Source organism: Dermacentor andersoni, chromosome 1 (genome assembly GCF_023375885.2).
Source record: "Dermacentor andersoni chromosome 1, qqDerAnde1_hic_scaffold, whole genome shotgun sequence".
In the NCBI taxonomy this organism is placed as follows: Eukaryota; Metazoa; Arthropoda; class Arachnida; order Ixodida; family Ixodidae; genus Dermacentor; species Dermacentor andersoni.
The window spans coordinates 303,045,707-303,067,990 of NC_092814.1; the positions used below are offsets into that span (position 1 = coordinate 303,045,707).

At 46.9% G+C, this 22,284-nt stretch overlaps 1 protein-coding gene across 1 annotated transcript in view; it reads right to left on the reverse strand.

Moving 5' to 3' along the window:
* Positions 1 to 22,284, reverse strand: part of LOC126548371 (neurotrypsin-like) — a gene marked incomplete at its 5' end in the record, with an annotated part of 58,469 nt that overhangs the window by 10,197 nt on the left and 25,988 nt on the right. Inside the window, 4 exons of the mRNA XM_055063514.2 lie at positions 11,924 to 12,100; positions 14,738 to 14,917; positions 20,204 to 20,325; positions 20,588 to 20,765. Of these exons, the coding sequence (XP_054919489.1) occupies positions 11,924 to 12,100; positions 14,738 to 14,917; positions 20,204 to 20,325; positions 20,588 to 20,765 (657 nt within the window). The remainder of the gene's footprint in view (positions 1 to 11,923; positions 12,101 to 14,737; positions 14,918 to 20,203; positions 20,326 to 20,587; positions 20,766 to 22,284) is intronic.

The following is a 22,284-nucleotide window of genomic DNA, read 5'->3' on the forward strand; positions in this document are numbered from 1 at the left end:
AATGTAGAAGAAGAATTATTGCGGGGTGCGAGGCTCAAATACCGGCGAAAACGTGCCGGCGATACGGTTCTAATCATTCCCCGCAAGGCCTCATCAGCGGGAGCAACGGTAGCAATGGATCGTCGCTTCTGCGGGAAATTTCTTGTTCTCATCCTTTCCTTTTTCGCGCCGGTGTTTTTTTCCACTCGATCATAGGTAGACGCGTAAGCGATGAAGTTCGTCTGCAGTGCAGCATGATGTTTAAAGGCAATCCGCTAAAATTCGGAATGCCGTTTGCCGCTTATATTGTTTTCCGCTTCCTTACCGCGTTGCGCTAGTTAGGCAGCACGACTGCACGAGCGCATTGTGTTGTATGTTAAAGCTACTCTAGTTTGCAAGAACTGAAATTGTTGGTTTTATGTGGCCCGGTAAATCTTCGCTCCAGCTGTCAAGCACTTCATGTTTTTACATCAATTTTATGCGTGGCTTCGCACATGTTTAACTGTTGCTAGTTGCTTCATGCATAACTCTTGTTGATTCTTTTGAGCGACGAGGTTTTCACCCTGCCTCGTTTGTAAAGGGTATAAACCACGCTGTGTCTTATCGGAATGATAGCAAGCAAGTGCGTCTTTAACAGCTGTATTCTTTTCGCCCGAGGGCATCTTAGATATTGTGGTTTTTTGGGAAATGTGTTTAGAAAATAGGTAGTTAAGGGCGAGAATTGCTAATAGTTGCTGCATATGGTATTTTTGTTCCATTTTTCGCTGAAAAGTTCGCGTCACGTTTGGAAAGTCATCACACCCTCATGATGTCCGAGCAGACTTAACACGCCGAGTGATTTGTTTGTGTCACAACGTAGTCCCATCTTGCATGTGAATTTTGCACTCAACTGAATTCTTTCTTAATATGCTTACGCCGCACGGGACTAAACCCGCCCTTGCCGCCAGTGCTCATCTACTTTGACTGGCGCTGCTCTGCCTTTAAATATATCATGCGGCACCTCTCTCTCTCGCAACATTAAAAAGAAAGTACTGAAAAGTTAGTCAGACTTTATCTTTGTACGTTTGCAAGCAGTTCCCTTGGGGAATTTAAAATTGCAAAAGCAGCAGCGGCAACGGCAGTTCATTGGCGTATGCAGCAGAATTGCATCGTCGGTACAGCGCTAACACGCGCTTTTAATAACCCATGCGTTTGGTAACTTCGTTGACTAGTGTACGCGTTTCCAATAATAAATTCGCAATTACTCTTCTTGAGGCGACTGACTGCACTTATTCGGCGATGTCACATGTATTCATCGGCAGAAAAATCACAACGGCATATGCAGACATCGCACCGTACGGATTTGTTTGATATAAACTGCACTAACGACGGGTGCTTACTATTGAGGTACAGAAGCAACATTATGGCAAGGGTAGAATAAAAAAAAAAACGATCGAGAAATCGCATTACTCAATAGAATTTATCGGCTCGGTAACATGAAATCCAGATCATGTGAATGGGGTTCATGGCGTTTGTCTGCGGGTCGCACCTGGCACGCATGTTGTCCCAAACACCGGTAATATCGTGTTCATACCCGCTCCCACAGGGGTCAGCGTCTTCCCTACAGCTGTCACCGCAAAGACACAGTCTGGCACCCGAACAAAGAAGAAATCGCAGCCGCTAACTTCAGCCATCCTTGCTGCAAAGGGCTGTCGTCTGCTACTGATCCCGCACGTACTGTTGGAAGCGCCCGCTAGGAGGCCATCAGTGGCGCCTCTATTGGCGGCGAGGAGTTACGGAGTCGCCATCTATCGGAAGCGCCTGGCTGGCGTAGTATGAGGGATCACGTGGCGCGCTCCTCATAGGTTTTGCAGTCAGCGCTCACTGAAAACACCACGCACGAGCTCTCCCGGACATTTCTGTAAGTACTTTCGAAGCGAGAGAAGTTTGTTACTGTCTAAATAATAATCATGGGCAAACTGAAAGCACAGAATCGTTTACAGACGCTATCTCTTTACCGAACAAGTACAGTGAACGCCACTGCGCGCGGTCGCCGCGATGGAGTCTCCCGAACCGGCTTCTTGCGCGAAAGGTAGGTAAACGCTGAGAGCAAACTATGTGAAATATGTTCTTATAGTGTTTGTATGACTGAATGGAGCGTAATAGAATGAAGCCTCAATGCAGCGATCGCACAGATTCGCAGCGACCGACTGCGCGTCTGCAAGCTTGTCCGCGCACTGTTTCGCTTTCACCGCGTGCGCGTTTTCGCACCGTGCCATGAGCTTTAGGCCGTAGAATATGAGCATTTGACAGTATACAAGCAACCATTGTTGTGTGGGCGCTATCAGGGTTGTTCAAAAATTATTTCATTGTAGAGACTTCGACGGGGACTCTGATGTGCCGTCGCGACGATTCAATCTTTTTTTTTTCCTCTTCTAAATTCTTGGACGTCTGAATATTATTTTTCGAGTTGCGTCGCACTGTATGTTTATCGGTGTTCTCAGCGTGCGATTTCCCGCTGCTTCTTTTTTGTAATCCAGTGCATTAATTCATAACACAAACATGACCATATGCCATTATTTTTTTGTAATGAGTTTCTTACCGCTCCCTTTCCACTCCAGTGAACTTGCCAGTATCTATAGCATCGACAAGTTCATAGACCAAACCGTCATGACATTAGTCGGGCAGCGGACTCGGGCGAGCTTCTCAGTGCGCGTTTTCCGAACATCACAGACCCGGCGCCGTAGCAGAAATCTTCCTCGCGTCTGTGCTTGCTGCATACCCGAGTAGTAGCCGATGGCTGTTTGCCGGTTTTATGCTTCGCGAGCCAAGCTTCACGCAGCTTCTTGTCCTGCGGCTACGTGTGAATAAGGCTGACACCGGGCTCCGTTGCGTACGTCCGGCACTGCGGCACCGAGCAGTAGCCTACCATGTTGCGCGCCTTCAAAGGCAGCCACTACCTATTGTGGTGCTTTCAAGCGTTGTAAAGGAGACACTCGAAGCGGGAGAATCTCGCCACTAAATGAGGACCGCAGCGTACGAAGGAATTTAAACTCTCGTTTTCAGCTCGCTTCGGCGCTCCCGAAGCAGCCGACGCGGACGCTATGTCCACGTGATCCCTAATACCACGTCACGCCGACGGTGGCGCCAGCTTTTCCAGTGGTGGAGCTCGAGGCCAATAGGCGGTGCACGAGGCGTATACCACTTTTGTCTGCGCCTGAACAGTCGCAATAAAAAATATGTGGCCCACGGCTCCGGGTGCAGGAGCGGGTGCGGGGCCACACCGCGGCGCTGCTATCTCCATCGGGCTAGAGTTACTGTATATGCTACCAAAGGTAGCATAGTTGCGCGTAGGTCCGCCATCTTGCCTGGGAAGCAACCGAATCTATGCGGCGAAGCCGCACTCCGTTGTTGCAGGCGGCATGCCTACCGTATCTTCGATCTACTGTGGGCGGGTTTGCATCGCTTTTGGACTGCTTTTCCGCCTAATCGCAAACAAAGCGCATCGAAACAACTGACTACATAAGATCGTCAAGAAAAAGGCGCCGAGATCGGTCGCCACCGAAGCTTAGCCCTAGCGTATCCGCCGAGTCCGCCTGCACGCTCTCGGCGTGCCTAGGCTCAGGAATCAAGAAGTCTAACATGGATAAATCACTCTATACTTCAGCTTTCGCATCGGTGTTCCTAAATAAGCCATTTTTTCATGTTTACAGTGCCAGCACAAGTAGCGATGAGCGCCGATGTGACGCGTCATAAACACAGGTATATATGTGCTGTCGCCGAAGGCTCCCGGCATAGCCTGCGCTTCTCTGACGAAGATATATGACTAGACAGACGTGTCGACTGAAAGGCATCACTGAACTAAGAAAACGTTGCATATCCTTCGCGTGAAGAACAAGAAACAGCTATCCAAAACAGTAGTAACAGCCCATACAGCGTCCCGGGTCGGCGGTTCATTTCGGACTTTTTTCAAAGTGAAAACGCCAGTCGCAAATGAAAATCGATGTTGTGGCACTTCCGAGCATGCTACTGAATACGGACAGCAAAATTTTCTTTGTGGTACAGGCGTGAGTTTTATTTTCTGGGCGATAGCGCATCTACCATGACTGAGCGAGACATCTGTGTGAAACTAAAACTGCTTCTCGATCCTTGACATGGCAAATTATCCGCTCATGTTTGCTTCTTGGCGTGGCGTAGTGGTAAAGTACCGGGCTTGGGATCTCTCGGTCCGACGACCGAATCCTGGCCGGACCTTGTTTTTTTTTCTCTTTTTTATTGCACCAAAACGCTCTCTGTTGCTTTATGTATTCCAAAAAAAAAATATATATATATATATATATATATATATATATATATATATACGGTGTCCAGGCACCGCGTATTTAACGCGCTAGAGCTATTTTTCGCACCAGTACCCAGCGCCTCCGAGTACGCCGCGCCTGCCCAGCATCCAGCGCGCGGCACTGGGCCCATAATCCGGCGTTGCACTGAACACTGGATAATGGGCACTGGGTTTTGCATTAGGGATACCTGCTTATGTGCCAAAGCTCTCAACGTGTAGGCAGTCTAAAATATTACTAGTGAATCACTGACCAACCATTATATTTCGACACTGGTACCCCATTAAACTTGCTGTAGAAACGTACCCACCTACTAGCAGGCACTGGATATCAGCCACACCTGCAAGTGCCACTTCATTATGTGCCTTTTCACAGCAGGGATTCCAAAAGTAACCTTCTGTGGGAGTGTAGTGAAAGTTTTTCTCTCACAGGATTGGCATAGCTACATTGACATAGCTACATAGCTAGCTCTCCGCAGCTAGCCCGCACGCGAACAGCGAACGCCAAGATAGGCCGGATTCGCTTTGAATCTGACTGGCGATAACTTGTGTCAATCCAGTTCGCTGCAGCGGCGGCGTCGGGAAATACAAAAATTGGCCCGAGCATCTGCTTCTCCGCAATGCACGGTTGCTTGACTACCACGTGATGACGCTGACTACCACGTGAGGCGCTAGCGGCCTGATAAAACAGACGCGCAACTCTGCTACCTTTGGTAGCATATACAGTAATTCTACATCGGGCGCCTGCTTTGAGGGTGCACCGAGTGACGCCAGTCATCGCCCTTTTAGTGCCGCTCGTGCGGCCAAGTCACGCGCTTGAGAAATTTCAAGTTCGGCGTTCGGCTGTTTCGCAGCTGACGGTCAGTTGGAAAGAGAGTTGGTTCGTCAGTGTGCGCTTGCCTTCCTCCCCGCGCCAGCTCGCGTTCGGCCGTTCGGCTGAACGCACGTAACGTATACCTGGCAGCGTCCGATTTGGTTCACGTTTCATGTTTACGTGCGCGTCGCGCCCGTCTACGCCGCGCTTCCGTGCTTGGCGTTTGAATGGACGGCGCACGTGCATGCAGGCTCTCAACGAAAGACGCCATGTCAAGGCATTGGTGCATAGGAGTAGCAAGCAAAGGGTCACCACTTTGTTGGTGTCAACGCCCGTCCTGACTAATGTTCCATTCTCGTTTAAGGCGAAAGCGTTTCTAGGCTCATTTTGTAGAAATCGTCTTAACCTGCCAGCCGTGCCCGGAAGCTGTCCGCTGCCGCCGTGCCAAGAACTACGGCAGCACGGCAAACGAAGCAAAATAAAAGCGCCCTCCTGTGCACTGACCATCGGCTGTGAAATAGCCGAACCATTCCCTATGGCCGAACGCCGAACTTGAAATTTGTCAAGCGCATGACTTGGCCTCGCGAGAGTGAGGGCGAAGATTGGCGTCACTCGGTGCAGCCTCAAAGCAGGCGCCCGATGTAAAGCCCCTTGATAATTTGAAAGTAGCGACACTCTCCTCCTCACGGCGCTTTCCTCCTCAATTCTTCTCGCCCGCCGGCTGCGCACGGCACGCTATTCCTCCTCGGCTCCCGCGGACGGGCCGCAGGATTCTATGGAGGTGTGTTATTTTGGGCCAGTTGCGCGCCCCAGTGGGGTTGAAAATTTTGAGAAATGCTAATAACAGCATCGATAATGCTGGAGGCAACGTCTATGAGGAGGTTGGTTTTTTTCTTAAAGCCGTATTAGCGGGGTATACTGGTTTAAAGGGAGTTTTGAGGCGAGTTCTATACTCCAGACAATTTTTCTGCCACACGATCAGACGCTTTACTTCGTGCGTCTGATCTAGTATTGCTTGTGATACATCCCTTTGTGTGTGGTTTATTAAGCGAAAGCCTTAGACCTCTGTTTCAAGGTCCCGTTGTGAGCTACATAAAATATCACGTGACCGAAGGAAGGCGGGAAGCGAACCAAAGCATATGCAGCCGCGTATAAGAGATGATTAATGATTAGCAAAGTAATGATTGATTAGTGATTGGATTAAGATGAATTCCCGTGAATTAAGGATGATTAAGGTGGATTAAAGTCGATGAAGGTGCATTAGGGTGAATGAAGGTGGATTAAGGTGCATAGAGGAGGACTAGGTTGGATTAAGGTCGATGAGGTTAATTAGGGTGGATGAAGGTGCGTTGATGTGCATTGAGGACGATCATAGTGGATTATGGTGGATTAAAGTGCACAAAGAAGGATAAGAGTGAATTAAGAGGAATTAAGGTGTATTAAAGAGGATTATGGTGGGCTAGGGTGTATCAAAGTTAATGAGGAAGCATTACGGTTGATCAAGGAGGATTAAAGTGCATTAAGGAAGGTTAGAGTAGATTAAGGTCGATGAAGGTGGATTAGGGTGCATTAAGGAGGACTTTCATGGATTACGGTGGATTAAAGTGAATGAAGGAGGATTGAGGTCGATGAATGTGCATTAGGAGGATTGTGGTAGACTAAGCGGTTTTAATACACAATGAACCCCAATTCACCTTAGTCCACCTTAATGCTCCTTCATCCACCTTAATACTCCCAATCCACCTTAATCAACCTACATCGCCCCCAAACCCTATGCGGTCTTAATCCTCCTTTATCAACCGTTATCCATCATAATCCGCCTTAATCCTCCTTCATCCACCTTAATCCTTATTCACGCACTTTTTTCCCACTCAATCCTGCTTAATGGTCCCAATCTACCATAATACACCCTAATCCACCTCTATCAAGCCTAATCCAGCTCCATGGTCCCTAATCCACATTAATCTACCCTAGTCCATCGAAATCGGTCTTAATCCTCCTTTACCAACCCTAATTCACCTTAATCTTCCTTTATCCACCTTAATCCTCCCTAATCCTTGTTCATGACCCTAATCCACCCCAATCGGTCTTAATACCCTTTCATCAACACTTCACCTTAATCCACCATTATCCGACTTAATCCTCCTCCACGCACCTTAACCTTTATTCATGCATCTTAATCCTTCGTAATGCACTCTAATCTACCTTAATCTTTAATACACTCTAACCAACCTTAATCCTCCCTAATCCACCTTATGTCAACCACTAATGATTCATTAATTAACTTGGGTAATCATTATCTTATACAGGGGTGGACATGCTTTGGATCACCTCTGGCCTTCCTTGGGTCACGTGATACTTCCAGTTTACAACGCAACCTTGAAGCATAAAGATCTAAAGGCTTTCGCCTTAAAACTTAAAAAAAGCTCAATTTTGACTAGTTAACGCTCATCACCTGCAATACTACGGGCATACTTGCCACTATTTTTTTCAGGGCACAAAGCAGAATCAATAATACTGCACTTCCGACTGAATAACAACAGTTAGCGACGTGCGAAGTGATGGAGCCGCCCCAGAATATTAAGCATACTGAGGACAACCGCAACAAAAACGCTGATGAGCAGGCCGGAAGAATGAAAAAATAATGCCGCATTACGGGATGCTTTGCTACGAGCTATAAGAAAGACTCATCAGAACGCTGTTCTTTGTCGGAACAAAGTTATTTCGGCCAATGTCATGCAGCCACTGCTTCCTACGCAAGCCGTCACGCTTTCATTGTGGTATCATAAAAACGGCATAACCATCTTCAGGCTTCTTGCTGCAGTTATATGCGCAACAGCCCGGCATAGCGCTAGCACATAGACGAGAAACACAGCGTACAACGTTAGCTACGCCGAGCTAAAGCGCCGAGCCAGCGGTGCTCAGGAGGAAAATGGCGCGAACGAAAAAGAAAAACACAAGCAAAACTCAAGATCCGCGCGTTTCCAAGGGCAACGGCAGGGAGACCAATCGTCGTGCAGAAAAACGGGGGCAAAACTGGTTGCCGCGGGGGGAACACGCAAGGGGCGAGGAGGAGGCGAGGAGGTCGTGCGGCGGCGGCAGAGTTCAAAGAGTGTCGCTACTTTAAAATTATCAAGGGACTTTAGCCCGATGGAGATAGCAGCGCCGCGGTGTGGACCCGCAGCCGCTCCTGCGCCCGTAGCCGTGGGCCGCGTATTTTTGATTGCGACTATTGGCCTCGAGCTCCACCACTGGAAAAGCTGGCGCCACCGTCGGCGTTACGTGCTATTAGGGATCACGTGGACATAGCGGCCGCGGCGGCTGCTTCGGGAGCGCCGAAGCGAGCTGAAAACGAGAGTTTAAATTCCCTCGTACGCTGCGGTCCTCATTTAGTGGCGAGATTTTCCCGCTTCGAGTGTCTCCTTTATAACGCTTGAAAGCACTACAATAGGTAGTGGCTGCCTTTGAAGGCGCGCAACATGGTAGGCTACTGCTTGGTGCCGCAGTGCCGGACGTACGCAACGGAGCCCGGTGTCAGCCTTATTCACACGTAGCCGCAGGACAAGAAGCTGCGTGAAGCTTGGCTCGCGAAACATAAAACCGGCAACTAGTCATCGCCTACAACTCGGGTATGCAGCAAGCACAGACGCGAGGAAGATTTCTGCTACGGCACCAGGTCTGCGATGTTCGGAAAACGCGCACTGACACGCTCGCCCGAGTCCGCTGCCCGACTAATGTCATGACGGTTCGGTCTATGCACTTGTCGATGCTATAGATACTGGAAAGTTCACTGGAGTGGAAAGGGAGCGGTAAGAAGCACATTAAAAAAAAGCATGGCATATGGTCATGTTTGTGTTATGGATTAATGCACTGGATTACAAAAAAGAAGCAGCGGGAAATCGCACGCTGAGAACACCGATAAACATACAGTGCGACGCAACTCGAGAAATAATATTGAAACGTCCAAGAATTTAGAAGAAAAAAAAAATATTGAATCGTCGCGACGGCACATCACAGTCCCCTCCCCGTAGGCATCGAAGTCTCTACAATGAAATTATTTTTGAACAGCTCTGATAGCACCCAGGCAACAATGGTTGCTTGTACACTGTCAAATGCTCATATTCTGCGGCCTAAAGCTCATGGCACGGTGCGAAAACGCGCACGCGGCGAAAGCGAAACAGTGCGCGGACAAGCATGCAGACGCGCAGTCGGTCGCTGCGAATCTATGCCATCGCTTTATTGAGGCTTAATTCTATTACGCTCCATTTAATTATACAAACACTATAAGAACATATTTCACATAGTTTGCTCTCAGCGTTTACCTACCGTTCACGCAAGAAGCCGGTTCGGTAGACTCCATCGCGGCGACCGCGCGCAGTGGCGTTCATTGTACGTATATTCGGTAAAGAGATAGCGTCTGTAAACGATTCTGTACTTTCAGTTTGCCCAAGAGTATTTTTAGACAGTAAAAAACGTCTCTCGTTTCGTAAGTATTTACAGAAATGTCCGGGAGAGCTTGCGCGTGGTGTTTTCAGTGAGCGCTGACAGCAAAACCTATGAGGAGCGCGCCACCTGATCCCTCATACTACGCCAGCGAGGCGCTTCCGATAGATGGCGACTCCGTAACTCCTCGCCGCCAATACCTCGTTTGAGCCAATCCCAGCGAACTGCAACATATCTAGTGCTCGTCAGGAGCCCGTATCCCTGCGTTTTCCCCACAGCACCGCTATTTGGCTGTGACCAACGTTGAGCAGCAGATATGGCTTACTCCAATGAGGAAAGAGCGAATATGGTTTTGGCTCTAGGTGCGTCAAGTGGACACAAGGCGTGCAGTTGAGCTATTTCAACGTTGGCCTCCAGGTACGCGTCCAAGCTCAATCACGATTGTGCGTGCATATGAAACGCTGAGATAGATTGTGACTTTTACGAAGAAACGACATAAATCTTTAATCCTAGGCGAGGACGTGGAGTCAGATATTCTGTCAAAGTTTTCTTCAGACCCACATGCAAGTGTTCGTAGTGTGGGTGCTGAAGCTGAAGTGTCAAAGTCTTCAGTGTGGAGAGTACTTAAGAAGAGGCAACTTCATCCGTACCACGTGCAGCTGCACCAGATGTTGAAGCCCCGCGGTTTTCAATATCGAAAGGACTTTACAAACTGAATTATAATCAAGACGGAAGAGAACCCAGGCTTTGTCAACAAAATACTGTGGACCGATGAAGCTACCTCATCCCGTAATACCCAAGTGAACATCCACAACGCTCATAATTGGAGCGACGAAAACCATCACTTGGTTTCGAAGGCACATCACCAATATCAGTGGTCGGTTAATGTGTGATGGTGGAATTTACGGTGGCACTATCATTGGCCCCGTGTTAGGCGAAAGATACGTCAACGAAATCCTTGATGGGGTGCTTGAGAATTTTCTTGGCAAAGTTCCATTGGCTAGGATGAAGAATGTTTGGTATCAGCATGATGATGCTCCCGCGCATGGCAGCAGCAAAGCTTGCAAATGGCTGCATGAAGTGTTCCCGCAGCACTGGATTGGACGGCATGGGGCCCATTGCTTGGCCGGCATGGTCGCCAGATTTAACTCCCCTCGATTTCTTTCTCTGGGGCTACGTCAAGGATCAAGTATAGCGGACACCAACCACAACATCAGAGAACCTAAAAGAAAAAAATAAGACAAGTCTGCAGCCATCCCTGATACCATGATCAAGAACGCCTTGGAAAATGTGCCTATGAGATGCCAAATGTGCATTGCAGCAGATGGTGACCTCTTCGAACACGCATTATAATGAAAGGGCGCTTTTTGGATTGAAACTGGAAAATCATTTGGATTGGACTGGAAAATCATTCCGGCCCTAACGCCGCCTCCCCATCCAACCCCATTACACTCCGTCGGCAGGCTGCCAGCTCTTGCCCATTTCCAGCATCAAAAGAAAAAAAAAAGCTATATTCTCGTTCTCTTTCGTCTCCTTAGACACGTTATCGCTTCGGCACCGCTCGGCCAGCGGCACGCATTTGCGCCGTCATGCGATAAAAGCTGCATGCCCAGATACCTACACCAGATATAACGCCCTGTCGCGGGCCAGTATCGCTGCAGACGACCTTGTTCCTCCATCGCACGCTTGAGAGCCGCATCATAACAGTGCGCAAGCGCCCCGTCACGTGGTATTTTTTCATATTTCGCGGGCTTTCTTTGGAACGCGGAAAAAAGGACCAGGTGAGATATATCGCGTTGGAAACAATTTATTGAGAGGTTTCTCAAGGTGCTCTACAACTTTGCGTATCACACTTGTGGTCTGCAGCCAGTATTAAAAAAGGTGATTAATTAAACATAACGAATCCATTAAGGGGAAAATAAAAAATAACGTGAGGAACTCTAGGCCAGTGCCACCATTATGCATTCGGTTCAACTCACGTCAGGAGTGCCTTTCATTTTTAAAGCTTTGGCTCAAGTTATGTGGGAAAACCTGTATAGCAGCGCTGGACAAAGCACCTTGTGATTGCGATGCGTTGTCCAGCCACAACACGTTAGAAAAGTTTAATGTTACACGGGCGTTCTCGCCGGAGAAAAAATAAAGAGTGCATGTCAACGATTATGTCGCTGCCGACGCATTGCACCACGCAGATAAGTAGAATATCGTTGGTCGCTGTAATGATAGCTGCGCGCGCCGCTCTGGTTCTAACTCCGCGCCACAAGATGGCGCCACCAACTTGGTTGCCCACATCTGCGTCTCCGGAAAGACAGTGTTACGCAGATGACAAGTCTGCCGACAGGCCTTTTGATTAGCGCGGACTCGGTGCTCACCAGTGACAGATCGGCAGATGAGCGGTCCCCCGCTGTCGCCGTGGCAAGCGTCCATGCCGCCGTGCGCGTGGCCCGCGCAGAACATGCCCCGCTGTATTCTGTTTCCGTACACCCAAGGCTGCTCGCATTCTCCGGGATGGTACAGGGGCACTGCTGCTGTCTGCAGCACGGCAGAACCTGAGAATTCAGCACAGGCGACCGAGTGTACGTTTTGCCGAGACGCTCAGCGACAAGACCCGTTTTACGTATTTTTGTTTAATTTTCTGTATGCCTTCAGAAATCGAAGTTGACGGATTCTGTACGAGCTCTAACGAAGGACGTTTGGACACACTTGCGTCTTGGAGGGCTGTGTCTTGGTTAGAAAAAAAGAAAGACAAATGTTTGCAAGAGAAACAGTAAGCGTAAGAACTGTAAACATTGACAAGAAATACATACATATTCAACGCGCATGTTGGAATCTATGTGAAGCGAAGCTATCGTAAAGTGGTTAATTACTAAACTAAATTCGATGCTTTGAATTGTCCTTATTTTCGTTATATGCGACGTGTAATCTCATTGGATGTTTATGCACCGCACAGCTCACAACTTGAATGTCATGCAATGTTTATACTTATGAACTACAGCGTTCGCATGCTACACCGAAATGTAAACACCATGCAATTAAGGCGGATGCTCACTGTGATACATCGATGCGGCGATACCGCGAGGACCAAGGAGATGTTTGATACTTGTCGAGGAGAGGATGGTGAGAGGTGCATCCAGAGAGAAGAACGACACGTAAGTAAATAACCCTTGTGTAACAGTCAGTGGCGCACCGACGGGGCGGAGGAAGTTCGTGGTTGTAACGCCCCTCGAGCGGCCTCGAGTGCCTCGAGCGGCCAGTCGCGCGGCAATATTGCGTGTATTCGCGGGCTTCTTTCACGTTCGGAAAAATACGCTTATGTAGCACGTATTGAGCAACGCGAAGCTGTATCGGGAGTTTCTTATGTTCCTCTACAATTTTTTCACTGACACTTTTTTATCTAATTATAATATTTGAGAAGTTGATTGATTAAGTAAGAGTAATTATGTAAGTAGGCACAATGCAAAACATAATCTGAGTATCTCCAAGCGACGGCAACTAACATTGCTTTGGTTCTGTCCAGCTACGTGACATTTGCGTATCTTTAAACCTTGGTGCATGATAGTTGGGACGCCCTGTATAGCGGAAATTGAAACGAAACGCGCGTGGTCGAATTCGCCTTCTTCATGACAGATCGGGCCTCCGCCGTGCTGGTGGAAAACACTACTAGTGCCACGTGAATTCGCCAGAACTGCGTCGCAGCGACAGAGATCGTTATTTTGCGTTCACTGCGCACAATGAGGTGGGATCATCTCTGCCAGCTGAGATATAGGTGAAAGGTAGTGCCGAAGAATGGCCATAAAATGAGATTCCAACGCGCCATACCGCTTCAATCACGTGCGCTTTGTTTTCGAACCAGCACAAACATGCACCGCGTTTCGCTGGGCTCGTTCTGTGCGTGAGGCCAGACATGGACTTTGCCAAGTGCAAAATTTCTTGGCATTCTGCAGAAAAAAAAAAACCGACTGATTGGTGTGGCCCATTGGCCCTTCATTTTCTGGCATACCTCCTGTATACCTCCTGTATGGAAAAGGTGATCGTACATAGCTGGACGCTGTGAGCGTAAAAAGAAGTCTGGCTGTGCATGAAGAATTCGTGTGGCACTGTTTCATTCACGTTGCATCGGGGACACACGGCGGAAAGGAACTCTGCCAATTAAAGACGTGCCCTTGCGGCAGTATGACGTGCTTTGCCTGAAGCTCTAACCACGGAGCTGTTGCGTAATTGGCGGACAAGGCAGTATTAGTGAGTGGCAACGCACACCCGGAGTGGTGGCGTCTCTGCGTGTGTTTCGGAGGCATAAGGCACGTAGGTAATACGCTCGCGAACCATAGTTCGAGCTGCCTTAAAGCTTGTAAATCGGAGTCGCGAATGCGCAATGCATGTCACTCTCCAAATTGTGTTTCGTATAATTAGAACCTACCTATTCGCAACTGTTGTTAATGACCTTTACATTTCCCTTTACACCTCGGTAGCTACAATTTGTAAAATGCAATATGTTCCGTAAAGTAAGTAGTTAAAAACAGAACTAGTGATTTCTTTTTTAATTAGCCGATTACGCATTTCGATTTCTCGTGCCAACAATGTCCGCCCGCTTCCGCAGTACAGCGCAAGAATTGGAATTCCGCTATCTGCCGCACGTGATTTTCAAAAATCACTTAAATCCTTCGCAGAAACACCCGGTATGTTATTTTGGGCTACCCGATTCGTGGTCATTTCCCCAGAGCGGGTTTTGCCATTTCCACAGGCGCTACATCTACAACTTAGGGCGAATGTGAGCGAAGAAGGTGGTTGCCACTCTTGGATCGTACTAGTAAAACTCCTCTTACGCAAGAGCACTTGCTCATTTAGCGCCTACAGTCACGGATCACCGCGACATAGAGTGGACCGCCCCAGCGGCGGCCAATTGGGGACGGCACTCGTTAAGAAAATGTTTTCCCAACACTGATCCTGACGAATCCGGTTGGCAAGCAAAAGACGCCAGATGGAAAGGGGGGGAGGGGGGAGGCTAAGTACTGCAGATCTGGGCCCAAATTCCTGAGAATAGCGGAAGGGGGGCTCCGTTTGTTAAGAGGACGGGAAGGGCCACCATTTGGGGCCCTGAGATTATCCGACCCTGAGCGGGTAGCTTCTTTCAAGCCATGTCGTCTCAAAATAAGTCTACAATAATTGTAGTGTCGCTCATTGCTTACGAGGTTGCCTTCGTTGAGTGGTGAACGTCTTTCCCCAGCCGGCAATGATACAGTAGCTGCCGCCGACGTAGCTGTCTTGCTTCGTCGGTAGGCACACGGGCTTGACGTACTCGTTGAACAGTATCCTGTGTTGCTCCGTGGCGCGAATTTTCAGCAGGCAGATGTCGTTGTAGAAAGTGTCTGCTCCATTTCCGTGCATTCCGGAAAATGTGATTGCAAGAGACGATATATTAGGCGGAGCACAGTTATGAATAGAAAGCGTTCGCGTTGCACTGATTCACCTATGTACGGTTTGGCGCTTTGTTCGACTTTTGAAACTTGAGTCATATCTAGGGTCGGTGGACTGCGTCGAAACTGTAAATGAACTGACAAAGCGCGCAATCCCTCTGACTGAAGAAGTGCCTCAACGACATTTTGCTCATACTGTTAACACGAGCAACTTCCGCATCCAGGGGGAGACGCCTGCCGGTGTACATGCCGGTGGTGACGCTGGTGTTGGTATACAACTGGCGGGTCTAGCCTCTCAGTCGAAGCTGGCGATTGCTTTGCTTGTGGTCCCTGTCCCAGTATAGAGTAGCTTAGGCTCGGCTTTCGTGTGTCAAGCACGCAACATTTGTTATCTGCTGCGTTAACAGGCTCACGCTACTGAAACATCCTTAAGACGTCAACAGTACTGAGCGTGTGTGTACAAATAGTTATATAAATGTACATTAAAGAGAACAATTATTTGAGCAGCATTAATAAATTACGCTTTTACGGTGCCAAAAAAAAAAAAGCCCCTCTTATCGCGAGAGAAGGATTGGTATAAGCCAGAAACGAAAGGCGGATGGCGACGCTGCCTCGGAGTGCCCACGCGATCTATAGCCGTGACGTCATGAATTTTGAGAGTGTCTTCTCGGGTCTAGTTAATTTTTTATCGGTAAAGATTGACTACATTACACCCAAGAAGAGCTAAAGACTGAAAGTACCAAGTTTCGAGAACTTTCACTGAGCCACAATCGCCCAAATGCGACAAAATGCGTTGAAATTCTTGACGTCGCACTAACGTACCCTCGCTGGTGTTCCGGCGCGAAATTAAAAAAAAAAAAGGAACTTTGACATGAATTTTCCATTACAATAATCAACCCATTCGCCACGAAGTTAATGAAAATAGAGTTTCTAAAGAATGCCTTATAATTTTAAACCGATTCAGTGATTCTCTTTACTGTCCCTTTAAGGAGGTGACGCTGCCGCTTTATCGTAGGACCCGTCCTCGTATCACAATGACTCTATATAGACGTTGCGCTGCTGAGCTTGAGGTCACGGGTTCAATCGCGGCCTCTGCGGGTGCATCTCGATCGCTGCGAAATGCCGGAACGCTCATGTACTTATATATACAAGCACGTTAAATAACCCCAGGTGGTCAAAATTGATCCGCAGGGGAGAGGAGTCACATGTTAGCATAGAGTAGCTGCCAGAAGAGTGTTTCTCTTGTTCTTTGTTTGAAGTTACTGCAACTAACCAAAGATGGTTAGTACACCCCCACTTGGTTATATGATACCCATACTGTGACCTCCACTAAGCTCTGAGTTTTTTTTAATTATTGATATGATATGAGATGTTGACGCACAATTGAAGGCGCCGGCTACTCCTGAGCTCTTCAATGGTTGTAGCCTACAACATACAGGGTTCAAGATTACATATCAAATAACCTTTTCATACAAGCACCAGGACTTGTCAAGCAAGGTTTTCACAGTGACCCTATGACGTAATAAACACATGGTACATACAATGTACAAGTTATATGACTCCACAGTTTTGTAGAAGAAAGTCTAAAAAATACAAATGATACTGTCGCCTAATAATGCAGTCTCTAGTCAGCGGGTGATACATACATCGTGTAAATGCATTATCACATATAGGGCCGTATAACGTAAAACTATTCCAATATGTTTTTATTCCAAGCTCCTGACGTCAAATTTGCGTAACCGCAGACGCACGCATCGGGCGGTCACCCGCAGGGCTGTCTCAACAAACCAGTCAAATGCTCCCCTTGTTCATAGGAGGTCACATTTGTTTGCTTGAAAAACGAATAACATTGCCTGCACTGAGTGGCTTGTCTTATCTAATTGGCTCACAAGAGGCGAGGAGCATGCTCAAGTGGAGAGGGATTCGATGGGGCCGAGCCACTGCAGTGAATATCGATAACCGGAAGTAGAGCGTGGTGCCGGCGTCTGCGATTGGTCCGCTTTCTCTTACTTAGCTTGCGGTGGCTCGTGGACAATCGCGGCGGCATGCAACGGAAGCTTAAGAATGACGCTAAAACGGATCCTCAGCAAAGAAGAGTTGGCAGAACGAGGTCGTAAACGTGCCGAAAGTTCTCGAAAATGTTACACGGCCACGCAAAAAGTTTTATTACACGCAAATAAACCCATGCTCTCCGGCAGGGGCAAGTAGCCAGTACCAGAGCGTTCGGTGGCAGCCATCTTTTATTCCTTTCGGAACGGGGCAGGGCCGGTATTTTGCAGCGATGCCTTTTCCGATTCTATGCTTTTTCAAGCTTTTCGCGCTTGGCCAGTGGTCAGAGCGACGGTCTGCCCACATTATCAACGGGATCAGGCGGCCGTGTGTGGTGGATGATAAGAATAGCATAGAATAAGGCATAAGGCATCGCTACAAAATAGCGGCCCAGCCTGCAGCTATTCAGAAGAAAATTCAATTTTGTTCGACATATTAATGCATCTTTAACGCATACACGTCACTTTGACGCGGTAAGTTTTTGCGGTTTTGTGACGTCGCGTGAGAGGCAGGTGAAGTGGGTGCAGCCCAAAAACTTTTGACCAATAGCCGAGGGCTAATAGTGAAAAGGCGTCTAATCAGAAATAACTATTTTTGTTTTGTTCGGTCAAATTATGCATAATCAGTGTGTACACGTCATATCAGATGGGGAGCTATCGAGGTTTTTGTGACGTCGCGTGACAGACAGGTGAAGTGGGGGTGGTCCAAAAATGTTTTTGACCAATCGCGGTGGGCTGATTGCAGAATTGGAATAGAAAAGTTTGGAATAGTTTTACATTATAGCGCCCATAGTAACAACAGAACAATCAACATAACATAATCCACAAACACATACATATATACAGCGACATTGAAATGAAAGGAACAATAAAAGCGTTAATAACGGCCAACAATGCCGCTGTCTTCAAGAAAAGTCTTTAGTGCTTTTAAAGCGCTCTTCTATATGGCCGTTGTTGGCCAAGCACCAAAAAGTTTCTTTAAACTGAAAGGTCTGCGGTCTAATGTAATTAGAGTTGATTTCAGTCGGCGTCTTGGTGTGTCGTGATGTGGGCAATCTAGAAGGAGGTGATGTATGTCTTCATCTACGAATCTACTATCACATTCGGGGGTTTCCGCACGGCCAATGCTACGTAAGAAATGTTTTGTGTAGGCAGTGCCTAGCCTTAATCGATGAATAAGGATTTCCATATTTCTGTCTAATGACAAATGAAAATTTGAATTCAATAAACGGATCAATATGATACAAATCCGAGCTCTTAGAATTCTGGTAAAACCACGTATTTATACACATTTTGAAAGACGTTGTGCTTATAATGCAGCGTAATTCATTCTTGGATATTGGGAGCGGCCCACATTATCTTTGAGGTGTGCTTGTCGTGCTGCTTCATCGGCCGCTATATTGCCAGGAATGTTACAATGCCCTGGTATCCACTGGAATGCTATTTCATGTTTCGCTTGGCTTGCCTTTGTGAGGTCCTTAAGTGTTTGGTATATTATACTATCACTGATTGTTTTGTCTTTTGTGCTGCAGAGTGATGTTAGAGCCGCCTATGAATCGCTGAAAATTACCCATTTTTGCGCATCTCTTACTGACGTTATAAATTTTATCACACATAGGATGGCGAATAGTTCAGCCGTTGTGGACGAAGCCGCACGAGATAACTTAAATGATTCTTGTTTGTTGAGTTGCGGTATAATAAATCCTGAAGTTGAAGAGGTTGCTGTGCTGGAGCCATCTGTATAGACGTGACTGTATCCTGAATACCGCATATATATCTGGTAAAGTGCTCGTTGTTGAGCAGCTTGAATGCACATGTCTGTTTTTCTGAATACTGCAACGATATAGAAGTTATGTCCATAAAGAATTTCGAGAAAATCTTCATATATTGCAAAGAAATGAATTCTGGAATTGAGACGTCGAATATCCTCCATGGCTCATCCAAAAATTGAATTGTAAGTAAACCTCTGAGTTGGTGATGCGTCGGCTAGGCGAAACACAGAGGCGAATAAGTTGCCTACAGACGATGCAGAAATCTTATGCAAAATATAATAATGAGTTTGTATTTACGTGTGACTGTCGTAAAAAAAAAAGAAAAAGAAAAAAAGAAGTTGCGAGTTTTAGCGTCGTATGTGTATGCGCGCGCGCGCGTGTGTGTGCGTGTGTGTGTTTTCTTTTTCTCTGTGGCAGTTCACCTAGCTGACGTTCCCAAGGTCACCAGCTCGGTCAGCTGTCCCGCGGTTGTCATTCTTCTCGCCCTTCCCCGTTTACTGAAGCAACGCCATGCCAATGTTACCGAAAAGTGCTGTCTAAAATATGGCGGTCATGACGTGTTCAGGCTCCGCAATCACTGGCGGCGCAAGCAGCCAGCAAAAACATAGCCTTCTAGATCTGTTTCTGTTACCAAAGGAAACCGTCGTTGGGGTGTGTATTTGGACACCACTTATATAACGTCGTCCTGTTAGTGAACTATAAGTTGAGCACAGAACGCAATTGAACAAAAAAAGAGTGTCATTGCGTTATATGTGACCTGCATTCAATCTGCTCAGACAAAACGAAGAACGTTACTGTTGTAAAAGCCAATACAACCAACACTTGTTTTGTTCAGAGACAGACATGAAAGGAGCAAAGGCGCACAAACAAAGCTTCTAAGTAGCGCGCTGAAATTATGATTCATTCAGACACGTCTCCATTCCCTCAGTAAACAGGAAGGTAAAGAGCGAAAACGAGGAGAAAAACAAAAACAAAGCAATAAGGGCTGCAGGCCAACAATTACAGGTGAGCGTTTCTGGCCTGCAAGCAGCCTTATTCGATCCTTACAAAAGTATAATTGGAAATTCGATAGCTTGTCTAAAGATAAAACAAAAAAAAAATATTGAAAGCACTAGAAAGTCAGCGAGAAACGATAGATTGTGGATAAGAATTTTTGTGTGAAACGGCCCGTATCCGCAGAGCAGATGGTACGCTACGGAAAAGAAATTCGCAAGAGCCGGCACTAGTTAAGCATGCTAACAAACGTGAAATTAGCGAAAGCGGCTGTCCAATGGCATACAGTTTCTGCTGCAGGAAATCTACGTTATTAATGAATATGCCACTCTCCCCTCCATCTCGCTTTCTATTTAGCGCTGTAAAGCATGTACATGACAAAATACAGTGAGCGCGCTGGTACACACAAGTGGACTCAGGCTCACCTGGATTGAAATCTTTGTGCACCCGCATGGCCTCAACTTGGAACTCGAGCTCGTAAGGGTCGGGTGCGTACAACTTGTACTGTCCGACACGCACGACCAGTTGGGACACATTGGGCGAAAACCTGTCACGCACACAGCAAGAAAACGAACAAACAAGAAAACTCAATTATTAAAAAAAATAAATAAAAGCAAGAATGCGTAAAAAGATAAATGCATTCCACATTATTATATATATTTTTTTTCTCGCAACGAACGAGTCACACAGTCGCTCCCTTCTTCCTCCTCAAAGCAACTGCGGCATTTGAGAAATGTCATCGGATAAGTAAGAGCGGCACCAGACCTGACTGAGTTTAGAGGAGGGGGAAAACAGCGAAGTGCGCGTACTTGAAGCAATGGGCAGCAGTCAGAACGAAGTCCGGGGTCAGAATGGTGCCTCCGCACCAATGCAGTGTTTCGCCCGAAAGGTCCCGCAGACGCACGTCCACCAGCCACGGGTGGGCGCCGTAGTGGGCTGGTATACCGTCAACGATGCGCCCGCTGATGCGTCTCCTCGGCGACCTGGCTACACGCAGGCCAGAGAAAGAGAGAGAAGAGGGGAAAGGGTAATTAGTTCGTTCGCCGTCTATCTGTAACACACACACACACACACAATATATGTATATATATATATATATATATATATATATATATATATATATATGCGCGACATAAAATTTTCCTTCGCGGTTCTCGTGCTCTTTTTCGCGGATGTTTTATTTCGATATGCTTTCGATATTTTTAAGCTGCCTGTTTTTGATCGCTAAGTCTAGCTGATATTTGAACTCCTGAAGCGTCGCGAACGAGCTAAGCTCGTCCGCAGTCCATCCCCAAATTTACCTGTGGTAACCCGGAGGGTGAGCTCTGTTCGTCATGTTCTCTATCGGTGGTCAAAATTATTCTTGATTGACTTTAATAAGCCCACGAATTGCTTTAATTGAAACGTGAAAAGCTCATAATTTAATACTTAATTTGATGCTGCCTGTCAGAGAAATCACTTTGAATCAGCGAGCACAAGAATTGGAGATCGCTGGGAGAGGCCTTCGTCCTGCAGTAGACATGGAAGTAGGATGGTAATGATGATGATGATGATTGGACAATTGTTTTCGGATAGGCCGAATTCGTTCATTCTGTTAAAAAGAGAGAGAGAAAAAAATCGCGCCCATGATGAGCAGATGAGCCTGTCATTGCCGCGAGCGAGCTGTGGAGTGAAATGACGGCAGCAAAGAAACCCACGTGACGGAACAGGCACCAACTGTACCGATTATGTTTATTTTTTTATTTTAGTTCGAACAGATATTGAAAAAAAGAATTGCATAAAGCGGGTAGTGCGATTCGCCCTGTTCACGTGGATTGCCGGAAGAGGCGGACATCACCTGTAAGAGAAATCGCAATGTCCAGGTATCTAATTAAAATATTGACTAGTTAATTTTTTGTTATTCGCTTTAAGGCACATGTTGCAATTGCAAAATTGATGCCGAGCATTAAGGGTAGTCGCGCGTTTACTTAATCAATAGTACAGGAGCTGGCACCACTTTCAAGATATTCGTCCCCAATATCTTCTATAATATATACATCTGCGTTTCAGTTCTCATCTCCCTGAACTGCTACAGAAAGGCGCTTTTGGAAAACTGTAAGTTAGAACGTCCACATATTTATTAGCACATATTAAGGACGGATATCTCGAAAGGGGAGCTAGCGTTAGGAATGATGATAAGTAGATATGACTTCATTACTGCTCTACTGCAATGTTGCGATTGGTACGTGAGCCCTAAAGTGAAGAATGAAAAAAAAAAGTTAATTATTGAATTTTTGCAATTAGCTAACTGGACATCACGATTTCTCATGCAGCTAGTTTTTAACCTTTTCAGAAATACACATGAAAATACGGAAAAACGCTGCCTGTCGAAGGCCATTTTTTAAAAAAACTGTCTGTTTGAAATCAAAGAAAACAGCTGGCACATATCATACGCATGCGACCTGTTTGCAAGTCAGACGCCTTTAGAGCGGATAGATCTTCCAGCCTGCTTCATTTAATGGCTGCC